This window comes from Oenanthe melanoleuca, chromosome 2 (assembly GCF_029582105.1).
Source record: "Oenanthe melanoleuca isolate GR-GAL-2019-014 chromosome 2, OMel1.0, whole genome shotgun sequence".
NCBI lineage: Eukaryota > Metazoa > Chordata > Aves > Passeriformes > Muscicapidae > Oenanthe > Oenanthe melanoleuca.
In genome coordinates, this window is record NC_079335.1 from 104,439,712 (window position 1) to 104,454,961 (window position 15,250).

The following is a 15,250-nucleotide window of genomic DNA, read 5'->3' on the forward strand; positions in this document are numbered from 1 at the left end:
AATGTATTAAAAGGAGAGTGTTCCATCAGAAATCTATTGAAATACTGCATCTCTGTTGTTATTTCAATTTTAAAAAGCCTTAAATTCACAGAAGTAAATTGTGCCTATGTACCAGCAGTGATTTTCTACACCATGTTTCATGGCTTTTTTTTTTCTGACTAGAGGGAGTTTCTTTGGTTTGCTTTTCAGTTGCTGTTTTTTTTTGCTGTTTGTTTGTGTTTTGGGTGTTTTTAGCAAATTTTTGTCGCTATAAAGACTGGAAACTCATGAACTTGGACTCCTGTAGCAGCAATATGTTACCTATTTAAAGATATAATTTAAAGTGGAAATTGCACAGCTAGGAATGTTTTACCTGGTCTTATTCAGGTGTGACAATTCTTAGTGTTCACTTTGAATGTTAAACCCTAATTTAAATAAGAAATACACAATGGAAGCATAACTATAAGTACATGAGTTGTTTACCTACCAGCAACTCTTAGTTGATACAGAAGAAGCTGCTTCTACTGGCATAAAACATCTGTAGTTTTCAGTTTGTGATAGGAAACACTGACTTGATAAATTTGTTGATGTGAAAAGAGGGATGAGGATTCTTAATATTTTAAGGTTACTGTAGGACTACAAAAGACTAATTGCTTAAGTGGAGGTTTATTGATGTTTTAAAATAAAGAACAAAAGCCCCACCAAAATTATGTATAAGTATGTGGTTCCATATTTTAAGACCACATTTAAATTTCTTTTCTGAATCTTCTTGCTTTTCTTGAAACTCTGTTGATCTTAAGGAAGTTTTTATTTCTTTTTTTTCCTTCTCCTCCCATAGTTTTAAGTCATCCTGCTGTTCTTAGCAGCCACAATGTCCACAAGTTAATCTCCCGGTTTGGTTTTGTTTTTTTTTCCTGCAGGGTGCTGTACCCAAAGGTAATGCCACAAAAGAGTTCATCGAGAGTTTACAGCTAAAGCCAGGACAGGTGGTTTACAAGTGCCCAAAGTGTTGTAGCATCAAACCTGACAGAGCACATCACTGCAGGTAAAGTCTTTTCTGAGGATGGCTGTTTCATCAAGACCTCAAGAATTATTCACCAGTGTGCCTTGTTATTGGAGTCTGAGACTGGAGTGGGTCAGTTATGGGATTGGCATACAAATTCTGTTGCCAATAGTACCAGACACATTGTAGCTTCTCAGAAGAAATTTCATGTATTTTCTGAAAAATTTTCATATATAGGAGGCTGGGGCTATTTTGTGCAAAGTGAGAAACACTTAAAATTTTTGAGTGCTGCCTTGGTTCCAGACTTGCAATTGACATTCCATGAATTTTCATGTAAACGTGACTTGAAAAGAGACATTCTATACCAAAATGCATAGAAATCCATAAAACATCTCCCAAAGGGTCAGTGTCTTTTCCATTTTTATTTTTATTTACAAACCCATTTGTGTAACTGTGTATTCTATTTAGAAGTGATATTTAAGTTAAAACTGAAGTGCAGGTAACTGTATATGTTTTTTAAGAGTTCAGACTTCCACATTTTCATTGAGTACTGTGACTTTGTTTTGTGCTATGTGATAGATCAGTATGCATACTGATCTGTCATGTCCTTTTTTTTTCTGGTAGGATAAACTTCCCGGAAGAGAGTAACTGGTAGTGAGCTTTTTAGTACTAAAGGCAGTGAGCAAAAAAATAACTACTTCCTAAAATTCTCTTCTGCTTTTAAAGCAAGTGAACCTGCTTTCCAGTAAGTAGTTAATAAGTTTGCACTGGTGTCACTTCCTTATCTACTCAAAAACTAATACCTACAGAGAGAGCTCATGCCTGGGGTAGTGCTGATTCATGCAGTGGTCTTGTGGGGAGGGAAATACATGGTAATGAGCTGAGCAAACTTGTCCTGCTGTTTGCTTTTTTTTTACATATTTGTTTTCAGAGCTTCAGTTTGCCAATGTTTTACTTTCTTGTTGTTTTTGTTGCTTTTTTAATTTTAATGAAAATCAGGAGTCGGTTATTCAGCGGGAGCAATCTGATCATGCCTATCACTTATTAATGCTACTGTAGAATCCCCTCTGACAGCTTTTCAATTATGAATGAAACTTCACATCTAAAATGCTGTCTTGGTGGTGACTTGCAGTGTAGGTAATGAAAAAGACTGGCTAAACACAAAAGCTTGTCAGCATGGTCCTTTTTTCTGTCATTTTAGATAAGTTTTCAGACATTAAGATCTGGGAAGATGATCACTTAGCATGGATGCTCTTGAGAATCTTCAGTCAAACATTTTCTTTTGTGGCCTATGGAGATTTATTAGACTTTAACGCACCAAGGCTGAGCGTGTGCATCAGCAGGAGATACTGCTGCATGCCAGAGGGACCAGGGTGTATTTGATAAATGTGCTATTTAGTGAGTCTCCTTTGCCCAGTAAACTAGTCCTGCCAGCATTTGGAAGCTGGGTGGTTGAATGGGGAAAACTGTCTGAGTGTGGGCAATCCCTGCTCCCTGTAGTGTTTAGTTTGTGGTTGTCCTTTACCACCAGCTAGCTTCCTGTTCTGCCTGTCTTCCAACTGCTTTTGGTACATGTACATGGAATAAAACTCCCCTCCCAGCTTCCTCTCTTGTGGCTTGGCTGTTTCATGTTGTCCCTCTGGGGAAGTAGGAGCAGTTGGAGAGTTGCTTGGGTACTCATCTCTCCTGGAGCCCAAGGGAAGTGTGTGCACACCTGCACACAGGGAGGCATTCTCCTCCTTCACCACCTTCCTCACCTCACCCCTTCTGTTTTTTCAATCATAATGAGAGATACTTGTCTTTACCTGGCGGCTAAATTGCTTCTACTGTGCATGCTGATTTTAGACCTCATGTAGCTCCAAATAATTTTAAGCTGCTTGTTCTGGCAAAATGAGGCTTTTCTTGTTTCCCACTGCACGTGGAGCTGTCAGGTAGTAGGACACCTACGTTTCCCTGAGGAGAAGGTGCTCCTGATCTGGCCTCATGCTGGGAGGTAGGGCCTGCCTCCTAGACTTGCATTTAGCATCAGGCCTATGGCAATTAATTTGTTTTTCAGGCATAGCACATATCCTTGGGGGTTATCCCCTCCTACCAATTAAAGTGAGTGAAAGGCTGTTCTGACAGAGAGATTTTTCTATTTATTCATACATGCTGATAAGAACATGCTTATGTTTTCATTTGAGTTTCCCTAAAGTGTTTGGGTGTTGAAGTTTATTATTTATATTAAGGTCAAAATGCTTTTTGTTATAAGAAGAAAAATAAAATTAGCCGAGCACTTAGTCCTTTCTGTTTCATTGCTGCCAGAATTGTTCTGGAATGACTTTCCTTTCTAGGTCTATTGTTTGTTTGCTTTGGGGTTTTGTGTTTTTTCATATTTGATTTCTGTGCTTGTCTGTACAATGTGGTATCAGGAGACTGCCTTTTGTCTCCTATCATATGAGAAGGCATCAGAGAAAAATACTTCCTTTATTATGTTAGTTGAAGCTGTTACTAAGCAAGAGAATGATGTTCAGACAAAGTAATAATGTTTTAATTATTTTACTTCCAGCCACAATTTGCACGCTGGCAAGAATTTGAATTTTGATTTTATTAATCTGGTTTTGTGAAGTGCTTTAATATCTAATTTCAACTTGAATGTATATTGTGGTACCATCTTCCTGACTGACTGCCACAGCTATTTTCTGCTAGTATGTGGCTTACCTTGACACCAAGAATCTTTTCTAATACCTTATTTAATTTTCTTTTTTTTGCAAGTTCCTGCTGCCAGCAAATGTTGGCAAATATACCTTACTCTGTTGTTAGCAACTCTGAAGAGTTTCTTTATTCATTATTACTTTTTGTATCTTTGTGATTTCATTTGGTTTTAATTTGTCAACATTTTTATAGGCCAATCAGATTAAAACTAAACAAAATCACAGCTTTTTTCCATCTGCCCAAATGTATTGTTCAAACCATGTTTTGGAAAGTACCACTGATGTGTGGCATTAATTTTTGCAGTGGTGGTTTGGTATTGTATGGTTCATTTTGAACAGGCTTAGTCAAATAAGCAAATCACAAATATAAATATGGTGGCAAATAAATTCTTATATGTTCAGATTTCACTTCTGATTCTTTTCCTGAATTTCTTTGTCCCCCAAACCCCTGTAAATCTTGTGTTCCTGGAATGAAAAGTGCTGTTAATAAAGACCTATGTTCTTTCAGTGTTTGCAAGAGGTGCATTCGGAAAATGGACCATCACTGCCCATGGGTCAATAACTGTGTAGGAGAGAATAACCAGAAGTACTTCGTACTGTTTACAGTAAGTATTTTGTAGGTAATGCTTGAGCTTGTCCAGTGGGGAGTGCTGAAATGCAGTGCATAGTCTGTGAAGCAGTTCCCAGGGCTGGTGTCCTCCTCCTTCATGTTTTGGAAGAACTTTATGGGGACCTGCTGCAGGCTTCTGTTTCATTAATTAGGGAACCCCCTGCTCCCCCCTGCCAATCCATCCACAGCAATGGGAAAATGGGAAAAGGCATCACAGGAAGCATTTGTCAGGGGTTTTTGAGGTTTGTATTTATGATTGATTGGTATCTATTTTGTAATGTCTGTAGTGTCTTGTGCTGAGCTCTTTGAGGGAGGGGCCATCCTTTTATATCAAACATTGGCTGGTAGGGTCCCAGGCCATACATAGGGTTCCTAATCATTATAGTTGTCCAAGTATCTGTGTGAGATCATGTAATAAGAGCTGTTGCCACATCTCAGAGAAGGAGTGAGAAGTCTGCATCGCCTTGGATAAGAATTATCCACTTTTTAATTGCAAGTGGTTTATTTTTGTACTTGAAAACCGAGGAGGTGCTTGACTTTTTGTACTATATCTGTAGCATCATGAGTAAGGAAACAGGAGTACAAACTTGAACAGTGGATATTTCTGGAAGGTTTGAAATGTGTTTCATCGAAGTGAACTGCAAATATCCCGTGGGAGTAGTGTGAGAATCACAAGGCTGAGTTTCAGTGATGCTCTGTTTTATTAATAAATCTTTTGAGACATTTGTAGGTTTGAGAAAGTATGTTCTCATGTTACCAAGCAGAAAGGAGGAGATTTTCAGTTAAATTACAGGCTTAGTGTTTTGTGGTGTGGTTTGCAAGGATGTGGATTACAGAACAGAATGAATCCTATTTCTTTCCTATGAGCAAGGGATTTGGGTTTTTTTTTTTTTTTTATCTTGAGAAGTGAGCTAGGTGTTCTAGTCATCTCAAAAGGATTTCATTTGCTATTAAAACTTGATATCCACTTTCAAGCAGACTGTACTTAAGACTTAATTTGGTTGAGAGAAACAAAATAAGGGTTGCTGGTTTTGTTCTTGGGTATTCTTTATGATACATGAGGAAGTGAAATAACAGCAGCATGCTCAACTTGCAAGGAAAACCAGAATGCTCCTCTGTTGCCTTTTACTGCTTCCAGAGGTGTTTCTTGTTACGAAATCTCTCTCACTTCCACTGTCTGCCTATCTTCCTCAGAGTTTGTAGGTTCAGAAGAGTAACTTTCTTAGCCCTGTCTTAGTAAATTGTAATCTATGTGTAACATTGCACATAGCTTTTGTTCTAACCTTTTGTTACATACAGTTTTTATTACAAAGCTAAGACCTCGTTTAAACAAAGAATGATTAAGTATGAAATATTAAAGCCTGAGAGAAACTTTCCATGCTAGTGTCTGCCTTAGGAAAAAGTACTTCTTTAAAAAAAAAATTCATTTTTCTGGACCTCATACTGGAAAACAGATAAAATGTGTTTTCTGGTTAAAACAAATTAACTGTTGTTTATCTGGGAAGCTGTAGAGAGCAAGGATGTAAACTTTGACAACAGGATACCTTGATCGGTGTTAGTGTTCTCTGAAAGTCGTAGTAGTGCTCAGCTGAGATAAGGACAGTAAGCTCTGGGACACAGGAGGCTGGGTTTTGGTTCCAGCTGGCATTGAATTCAGCAGTCTGCCTTGTGTTCACTCAGAGCTGTTCGTAAGGAAAGAATGAGTCTGTGTAGTTGTGGCATTTGCCAGCTTCACAGTGCTTTTTCAGGGGAGAGGGAGAGCTTGATAGGTTTTGGAGTTGTTTTGTGATTTGGTTTTATTTTGAAATCTTAGCACTAAGCTTTTAAATAAGATTTAGCATTTTGGTCTTTGAACTCACTTGGTACCTGTTTTTTCATCCTTTATTTTTCAGATGTATATAGCACTGATTTCCCTGCATGCTCTAATCATGGTGGGATTTCACTTCTTGTACTGCTTTGAAGAAGACTGGACAAGTGAGTATAAACAAAATACCTTATTAAAATAACAGATTATTCTTTGAATGAGAGCTTAAAATGCAGTTTGCTTGTTTCAGAAGAATGCATTCAAGGTTCTGCTATGCTATCTCTATTTTATTTTTTTTTTTTTGTCTTCTTACCAATCAGTCCTGGAACTTCCTAATTCTTTTTGACCTACTGGAATCTCTGTCCTGGAAAGTCTTGTTTTAACTTATATCTGATAGTGCCTAGGAAAAAGCAGATATGTAAAGACACCTAAGGAGTATGTGTGCAATAACCTACTGTTGACATGAATACAACACTAATTTCCTGAATGCCAACAAAAGATAAAATGAATGTTTATCCTTTTTTTAAAAAGGGTGGTGTGAATCATTCTTGCAAGACTGCCAGGAAAACATGCTAGCTCAGATCCAAAAATCCACCCTCTTGAGAACAAACAATTCCTTTCCTCAGAAAAAAAATCCAACAAACCAAAAACAGAGCCCAAGCAGCTCAAAAAAGTGAAACCAAAAACCTCAGCATTCACTCTGAAGTAGTCAGTGAGTACATTTGCACAAAGTCAGTCATGTTCCTAAAACCACAAATGGATGTAGAAAATCCTCAATGTAATGCTGAGTTGAACAGCAAGGTGTCAAAGAATGTGTGTGCACATGTGTGTACTGCTAACTTTTTTGGAAAAGGAGGAGGGTTTTTTCCTTGGAATTTCAGTACTGTTATTCAATATAATGACTGGTTTTAGTTCACAGTACTGCAGAGGATACACATATGAATTGTATTTGACAAGGTTGTTCTGCACTTCAAAACTTTGTAAAACAGCTCTCAGCTGTCACTGAGAACATCTGCATTTGACTGCAGTGGCCAGGGCCATAAGGGAAGGATACATCGAAAGGTAGTTTCCCTTATCTCCTTTCTCAGAGCCTGTTCCTGTGGGGAAAGTACTTTCCTGTTCCAGGTTTAGGTGGCAAAACAGAGCTGTTAGGAGAGATGGAAATGTTGTTCCAGCAGCCTTGTGTTTGTGTGGATTGTGCTAGTCCCTGATTATGGTGTATCTGTTTAAGCCTAAGGTCTCATTAGAAAAATTAGAAAAATAGGCTTTTGGTGAGAGTCTTAGATTTTGGAAAAATCTGGAGACATTCTGGCATTTACTGTAACTTTGTCAACTTTGCAGCACTCAGCTCTGACTTCAGCCCTATAACATTACTTTCTTCTGCTCCTCCTTTCTAATTACCTTCCTGGGTTGTTTTTTTTTCAGCTCTTGCTTGAGTTTGCACTATTGATTATGAGGAAAAGTAGGAACTTGATTTAATCTGACTTTCTTTAAGTTAGAGCTTAGAACAGTTACGAAACAGTTGCACTTTGCTTTTATGTTGATTCTTCATGTGCTTATGTCCTGATGGCCAGCTTGAGATTTGTAGTGGACTTGTCACTGTGGAAAATCTATTAAGTCTAAGACTGAAGAGAAAACCTCCAGTTGAAATGGAGGAGAATGCCATCCTAGTCAATGTGCTGGGGAAAACACCGAAGTGGAAAAGAAAGTTGTGGTCTTGATATGTTGCAGGGGTTTTGGTGGGTTTTTTCACTTTTTTTGAGATTTGAGGGAGTGATCATTTTATGGTTGAATGTCAGAGCTTCCCTGTGTATCTTTCTGGGAATAATTTTAATGTAATTTATTTGATAGTTTGGTTATGGGAAGCTCGTGGCTTAGCAGGGGTTTTGCAGTTGGTGCATTATTTTATGTCTACCCTTCCAACTCCATTGTTTTGTCTTCACAGAATGTAGTTCCTTCTCTCCACCAACTACAGTGATTCTACTCATCCTCTTGTGTTTTGAGGCTCTCCTATTTCTAATCTTCACCTCAGTTATGTTTGGGACCCAAGTACACTCCATCTGCACTGATGAAACGGTGGGTGTCTCACACTCTCTCCTTAACCCTATCTCACCATTTCTAGAAACAGTGATGGGCTACAGGGTTTTACCTCATGGCACAGGTAGTCCCATGTACCCTTTGAGGAGAGATCCAGTGTAATAAAGCACAGTGCTGGACGGTGCTCTCTGAGGGTTCCTGTGGGAAGTAGGGTACCCTATGTATTAGCTGGGGTGCTGTGTTCACAGTACCTCCCATAAGGTAGGTGTAAGTAGCTGGGGTTATTCTGAAGACAGTATTTGTCCCTGTGGATTGGAGAATCTTTTCCCTTTAACGAAGTGCTTTTACATTGGTGTTGTCTGAAATTCAGTTGTGTACTCCTTGTTGTCACTATTCACAGGTTTATGTGCTGGAAAGCCAAGATGAGTAGTTGAGGGAGGAATACATAAACACACAGACATCTTTTAGCCTAGAAGATTTTCCAGCTTTAGCTACCTGTTCAACAGTTCAAAAACTCCTGCCAGAGGGAAAAAGGGAACAGTACGCTCATGGAAGCCTGCTGGATACAATCTGCTGCAAATCCGCTAAGCCATCCCTAATTTGAAGATGACATAGTAGATATTATGTAGTAGTATTACAGTTCTAAATCCATGTATTTGCCCACTTCTGTAAATATGGAGCTGGTGACTCCTGGGGGTGTTCCCACACTTGTGAATACTTGCACTCTTCACCAAGCACGCTCAGATAATTGAATTAACCAGAGTGGCTGGAGAGAAGTGATAGTCATAAAAGAGTTCTTACTCTTAACTCTTCTTTCCTCCCCTCCTCCTTTAGGTTTCTTTCTTCTTGTTTGCCCATGGCCAGTTGAAGTTAGAGTAGGTGTTTGTGCTGCTGTCAGAAAGCTGTGACTGGCATTGTATGCCATAGGGGCCCATTGTGAGCCTTTTTTTGCAGTGCTTTAGTGCTTGGCTTCTGCAAGAGGGTGATGTTCCACCTGTCTGTGTTGACAGGAACACTTGACTGTGCTTTCTGATGGGGAGAGCCCCAGGAAGAAGTACAGTGTGGTACAGATCTGCTGAGCTTGTATTCATCAGTAAGTGTGTAAATTAGCAAAGCTTCTTGTGAAATCATCATTTGAATTTCTCTATCTTTGGAACCTGTCAAGAATTTTTAGAAACTGCTTCCTACAGCTGGGCACCCAAATAAATCCCCAGATTCTCCTTTCCAGTCTAATTCTGGGGACTCGTAGATGTTAAAGGAACAATGCCTCATTCTAAAATAAAGGAATGAAATATGGTCTCCCTCTGTTGGGTTGTGGGTTTTTATTTTTGGATTTTTTTTTAATATGTACCAGTAAGGGTTCTGCTCTGTCTTGTTGGTTGGCTAGCACTGAGCTAGGTGTATGCAAGCAATCTGTTTTGAGCAGAGAAGTATTTCCAGGTGAAGTGCTTCTTGGTGTGCTCTCTTGCAGTGTTCTAATTCACATTTTAGAAACAGGGCTGTGTGTTGCCCTTTTTTTGCCTTTTTATTCCAGTCACTGGGAGACTTCATTTCTCGAGTATACCGTCCTGCTGAGATGTTCCTTTCTGCCTGAAGGGACCCAGATCCCTGGTATTTTGCTGTTGTCTCTGGAGGTGACATTTACCAGGGATCAGCACAACTCCTGCAGCTGGCCCATGTTGTGTTCATCAGAGCTTCCAGCATCAGTAATTTGAGGCACACAGATGTATTGCAGTACACTACTGTGTAGCATGGGAGACTTGTAGGTCAGGAGAAATCTACCTTGCAAAAGATGTAGTCAAAGAACTGGGTGATCTGCCAGCTGCTGCCGCCCCTGGGAGAGTGATGCTCTCCAGTGACTGTTCTTACTCATTGTTCTTCTGTGGCAGCCCAGCATAAACAGCTTTTCTGAAAGACCAAATTCACTTCCTGGGCTTCAATATTTTCGGATTTTTTTTTAATTTTTTTTTTAATGTTTAACTAGTGAATGTTTCAGCTGACTGCTTGATGGCTTATTTTTATTCTGCCTCTAACCTTTACTAAACAATGCCATTGATTTCTTCAAATTGGTGTCTTATTTAACCCTGTCTCCCTGCTGTCAGGCCATGCATGTTTTAGCAATGGTTCTAATGACACATGAAGAGGCACCAGGTAGACTCAGCTACACTGTATACTGAGCCATGAGGACTTTCCTGAACTTGCTTGGTGAATCTGGGAGCATCATTACAGAGATTACCTTTGGGTTTGTGGGAGTTTTTTGTTGGTTTTGTTTTGGTTTGGTTTTTCTTTTTGGTCTGCAAGCTTGTAATGGTTTCTTCTAAAACTTCCATCTGGTTAGCACGTAATGCATTCAGCCATTAAAGCACATACTTTTTGTTTGGTTTTCCGTAGTGGGGTTTTTTTGGTTGACATCAGAGGCAATTGGATGGCAGGTCTTAAAATGATCCTGAAGTATGTAGGTCTGAAGGAAATGAAAGCAATTTTATTTCCAAGGAACAATCTCTAGCTTTAGTATTTTTTTAATATAAAAGAGTGAGAAGAAAAGGAAAGGCAGTGCAGATGCATTTGTATTTTCTTGCTCTGTCCTTTGGATAAGGGGTAACTGAGAGTAGACCTTTCCCCAAATCCAGAGCTACAAAACCTGAGTATTTGACTGAAAATGTGATATTTCTGTTTTCAGGGAATAGAACAGTTGAAAAAGGAAGAGAGAAGATGGGCTAAAAAAACAAAATGGATGAACATGAAAGCAGTATTTGGCCATCCGTTCTCTATAGCATGGCTTAGCCCATTCGCAACACCAGACCAAGGAAAAGCAGACCCATACCAATATGTGGTCTGAGGAATTCCTGACCAGCATTTCCACTAAAATAGAAACATATTATAGCACTACTGTTACAAATTTTCCATGAATGTTTAAAACAAGAAGCAAAATGAACTTTTTTATGTCTATTAAATGGCTGATAATTGCAGAGGAAAAAAAAAGCCCTGTATGCCACCATTTTAGATAATTCTATATCTCTGGCTGAAACTGCTACTGCTTTTTTTTTTTTTGTTCCTTTCATTTTTATCACATTAACTTTACTGGCATTTGTTTCTCTCTGCTTTCTGTATGGCATAACTAATGTGAAGGGGATCCTCTCTTCTCTGTTATGACCCACCTCTTCTGAGTAAATTCTCATGCTGTCTCCTGACTGTGATGAGCTCTGTGGATGACATGTGAGTGCCAACAGCCCTACACAGACACCTTTGGACTTCCTGAAGGAGCACATTGCTCTTTCATAAGTGAACTTGAACAGGGAAGCAGATACTTCACGTACCAAAAGGTTCAAGACCAGAAGGCAGCACAGCAAGTGAGCCAGTTGACCTGGTGATCACAGACATTTAAAATGCTTAAATGTTGCCAACACCAATTCCCACTCCACCCTCCTTTTTCCTTCCAGCCACAGAACTGATTCCATCTTTCTGGCATTATTTTATCTGTTCCCTCCCTTGTGTGCAGGAAATTGTTGCCCCTTTAGGATAACTGTATCAGATTTAGAAGATTCTTTGGATTATCACATGCCTTACACTTCCAGGAAAGAAAGAGAGCTAATTTTCAAGTGTTTAGAATAGCAGAATCATGTTTTTTGGTGTGTGTTTGTCTTGGTAAATGACTTGTTAGAGCAATGCCTGCTAAACAGTGTTAACGTGAAAAACTGACATGAATGCCCAGATTACTGTAAAGACTAATATTGATGGGATGTGTAAGTGTTCCAGGGTGATTGATTCTATATTGTTAGAGTTACCCTGGTTTAGAGCTTTGTAAATCTTTTATCCTGTTTATGCACACATGTGTATGTGTGTAAGCACACACACATATGTGTGTAAGGGTTTGAAACTGGGAAATATTTATGGTAAGGAGCATGCATGCTGTTATGAACTGTGTGGTGATGAGAAGTGGGAGGGACAGAAGGCATTCCTAAAACGGGTAGAGCTAAACCATTCATAATTCCAACTGTTAATGTTAATTACATCATCTTCTGTTCAGGCAGGAATTTTATTATATTTTTGATTCACAGCTCCCATGGGCTCATCAAATGAATCACAAACAAAGGAAATACACAAATCAGCTGCTTCTGTGGCTTCCAAGAAATCTTTTCTTTCCTTGGTTTAAAATACCTTTTTGGAAACTGACCTATTTAGACTGCTTCAGAGCCACAGGGGAAGGGAGAGAAATCAGGGAAGGAGAAATTTAATGGATGTCTCATTTTGGACGTAATGTGAATGCTGCATCTTTTCAATCTGTCAATGCTTCCATATGGAAAACCAATGCAATAAAACTTTTCCAAAAATTTGTTTGCTGTTCTTTCTTTCTTTGCTCCAAATCTTGGGAAATACATATAATGGCTTTCTGAACCTTTGCTTCTGTATGCAAGCAGGCAGAAGTATATAAACGTTAATTAATTTAAGTGTTCAACTTGTAAGTTGAAAAGTGCGTTAATTGGTAATATATTCATCTGTTAATCAGTGGTTTCACCAGCTGGGAGAGGCTGTAACTCTGGTTTGACTATGTGATGGTGGTTCTCAGAAAACGCTCCCAGCTTAATAGTTAAGCTGGATCTTGGGCCGTGGTCAGTTCGGCCAGTGAGACACATGCAGGTTATAATTTGAACTGGCAGAGAATCTGGCCCAAAAGCTGGCTTGATGGAAAATCAGATATACTGAGGGTAGAGGCTTTAGTCACCTAGGCAATTAACTAATGAATGCATCTCTCTATAGTTCACTGCTTTTTGTTTTAGTTACAAATTCTACATTCCAGTTTGGGTTTATTTTAATTACCCTTCTAAACTATGTGTTCTGGAGAAAGATGAATCACATTGTTCTGGCCTTTTGACCATTGTGGAAAAATATGTAGCTACTGAGTTTTTCTTGTTTCAAACAATGCAGATTGTTAAACAGCATTATATAGTACTGATATTTTCAGTGAAACTGTGTGTTTTATTTTTTAAATGAGGCACCATCATAGAAATGCCACCGGTACCTGTCGTGTTTGTGGTGATAACCAGGGCCTTCAAATTTTCTTGTGCTGTAAGACTTTGTTTGATGCAATTTGAATGGTACTAAAAGTAAGTCAGTATTAATATGAGAAAGACAGACTGTTTGCTGATGGGAAGTATTTTCTTGATCAGGACTACCTGGTTGCAAGTGCTAGTTCTGTTTTAGTGTGGCCAAGAGAAACTGAAGGACAAACTCAATCAGAGCATTTCTGTTTTAGAAAACTAAGTAGTGCTCCATGCAGAAATGTGTGCAAGGAACTGCTGTAAGAGAAATTCTGCCTTAATCATCATTTCCAATGGCAATGCTTCCTGTGTCTGCTCCTTAACCATCAGTTTGTCTCAATGCTCATGTTTTTGGTTTGCTCTTTCCTTTCATATCTTAAAAGTGCGTTGAAAGAAATTAATGCATTTTTTCTAACATTCAAGAGCTGTCCTGCAGATTGCTTCTGGGTCAGGCCATGCAGCCCACCATCCTCCTCTGGCACTGGGCAGGAGCAGATACCGAGGGCAGCAGTTGAAGAAACAGGGTATTATCCTACAGCATCATAGTGGTCACCTTGTCTAACTCTCCCCATGTTTGCAATGTTGTGCCTCTTACTTAAAGAGGAATGTCCAGTATTTTTCAGTGTATGTGTTTTCAGTATTGTTTCAAAATTACGTAATTAGAAGTAGGGAAAGATGATGTTTTCTAAGCATTTTTTTAAATTAAATGGAGTTTTATATTAAGTGCATGATGGGAAAGAGAAACAGGTGTTAGTTTAATTCAACACACAAGATTCTCACTTTCCTAAATAATGGTGAAAGATTTATGTAAGTACATTTATTTTTAAAAATTTTCATTCAACAGTAATGAAATGTCTTCAACAGCTGTGCATTTCTTGTATCACCCTTAGATTCTTTTTAATGCATAATCTCATGCCCTACTGACCATGTGGCCGTGGCTAAAATTAGGTCAAAATGCAATTACAGAACTTCTGTTTATTTTGAATACATGCTGTGAAGGGATTAGTGAGGTCAGGTTGGGAGAGAAAAGTACACTTCTGGCTGTTCTGATGAACTGCTCCCCAACTGGCATTAGCACAACCTCGGCCTGAACTTAATTATTGCCTTGGTTAGCAGATGCTGATAGGAACAAGTGAGCGATGTTTTTTGGGGGGAGGGAATGAGGGGTTGCTGCCCAGAAATGTTCCATATTTGTATTCCCAGTCTAGATGGCAGCAGGGATTGAAATTGATTACACAAATGACTGAGGCCAGGGTTGAATTTTGTGCTCTCAAGGAAGGGTTTAAATGCCTGATGTCTGTCTCTTCTCTTGCTCTGTGCTGCTTGTTTTCCTTCTCTCTAGATACTCACACAGTAAGTGATCCATCTGTGCTCCAACCAGTTTGTTACTAACACACAGGAAACCTCTGCAGTTTGCTAAGGAAGAGCGCACAACCAGAGGTGGTCTCCTGCTTTGAGCTGCCAAAGCCTCTACCTCCTGGTTGCAGAGCTATTGGGTACTGGAGGAAAAGCTCATGCTAGTGCTAGAACAATTTGCCAAGGGTCTGCTGTGCACAAACTCTGCTTTCTCCAGTTTGCCCAGTGGGAGGTAAGGTTGGGCCCTGGTTGTTGCACACTAGGTGTGGACCAGAGGCTTCAAAAGGTTTTCCCTGGAGCACTTGAAATGGTCCATTTGCAAGCTTGGGAGCAGGGTGAGGTGCCACAAGCATGTGCTTAGCATTTGAAGTCCTTTAGGATTTGAATTTTTCCCAAATTACAATCCTCAGGAATTCCAGTTTGGTACTGCATCATTCCTTTCTGCACATTTACTGCTGGGTTTCTCTTAGGTCAGCAGGAAAAACGGGGCGTGAATGAAGAAGTGAAGTTCACAAAAGCTTTGCACGCAGTGCTTCGGTTTATGGTGTGTTTTCTCCTAGATCTGCTCATGCTGACTCAATGTTATTGCAAACTGAGCTGCTGCTCTTGTGTTATTTGTGAGGCTGACAGCGAGTGCAGCTGTGGTGCCGCTGAGCTGCTGCATGTGCTCCTTTCCCCTCGCCGCAAAGCTTTGAATGTTTTTTGTGTTGTCAAGAAAAATTGTAGAAT

At 39.4% G+C, this 15,250-nt stretch overlaps 1 protein-coding gene across 3 annotated transcripts in view; it reads left to right on the forward strand.

Moving 5' to 3' along the window:
• ZDHHC3 (zinc finger DHHC-type palmitoyltransferase 3) overlaps positions 1-15,250 on the forward strand; it is a 33,746-nt gene that overhangs the window by 13,514 nt on the left and 4,982 nt on the right. Inside the window, exons 3-8 of one of the 3 annotated variants that reach the window (XM_056483638.1) lie at positions 900-1,024; positions 4,184-4,280; positions 6,178-6,259; positions 8,035-8,165; positions 9,137-9,219; positions 10,807-10,896. In XM_056483638.1, the coding sequence (XP_056339613.1) occupies positions 900-1,024; positions 4,184-4,280; positions 6,178-6,259; positions 8,035-8,165; positions 9,137-9,205 (504 nt within the window). In that variant the 3' untranslated portion in view covers positions 9,206-9,219; positions 10,807-10,896. Of the gene's footprint in view, positions 1-899; positions 1,025-4,183; positions 4,281-6,177; positions 6,260-8,034; positions 8,166-9,136; positions 9,220-10,806; positions 12,462-15,250 lie in introns of those variants that run through there. The other 2 variants (XM_056483637.1, XM_056483636.1) reach the window with 2 other exon arrangements.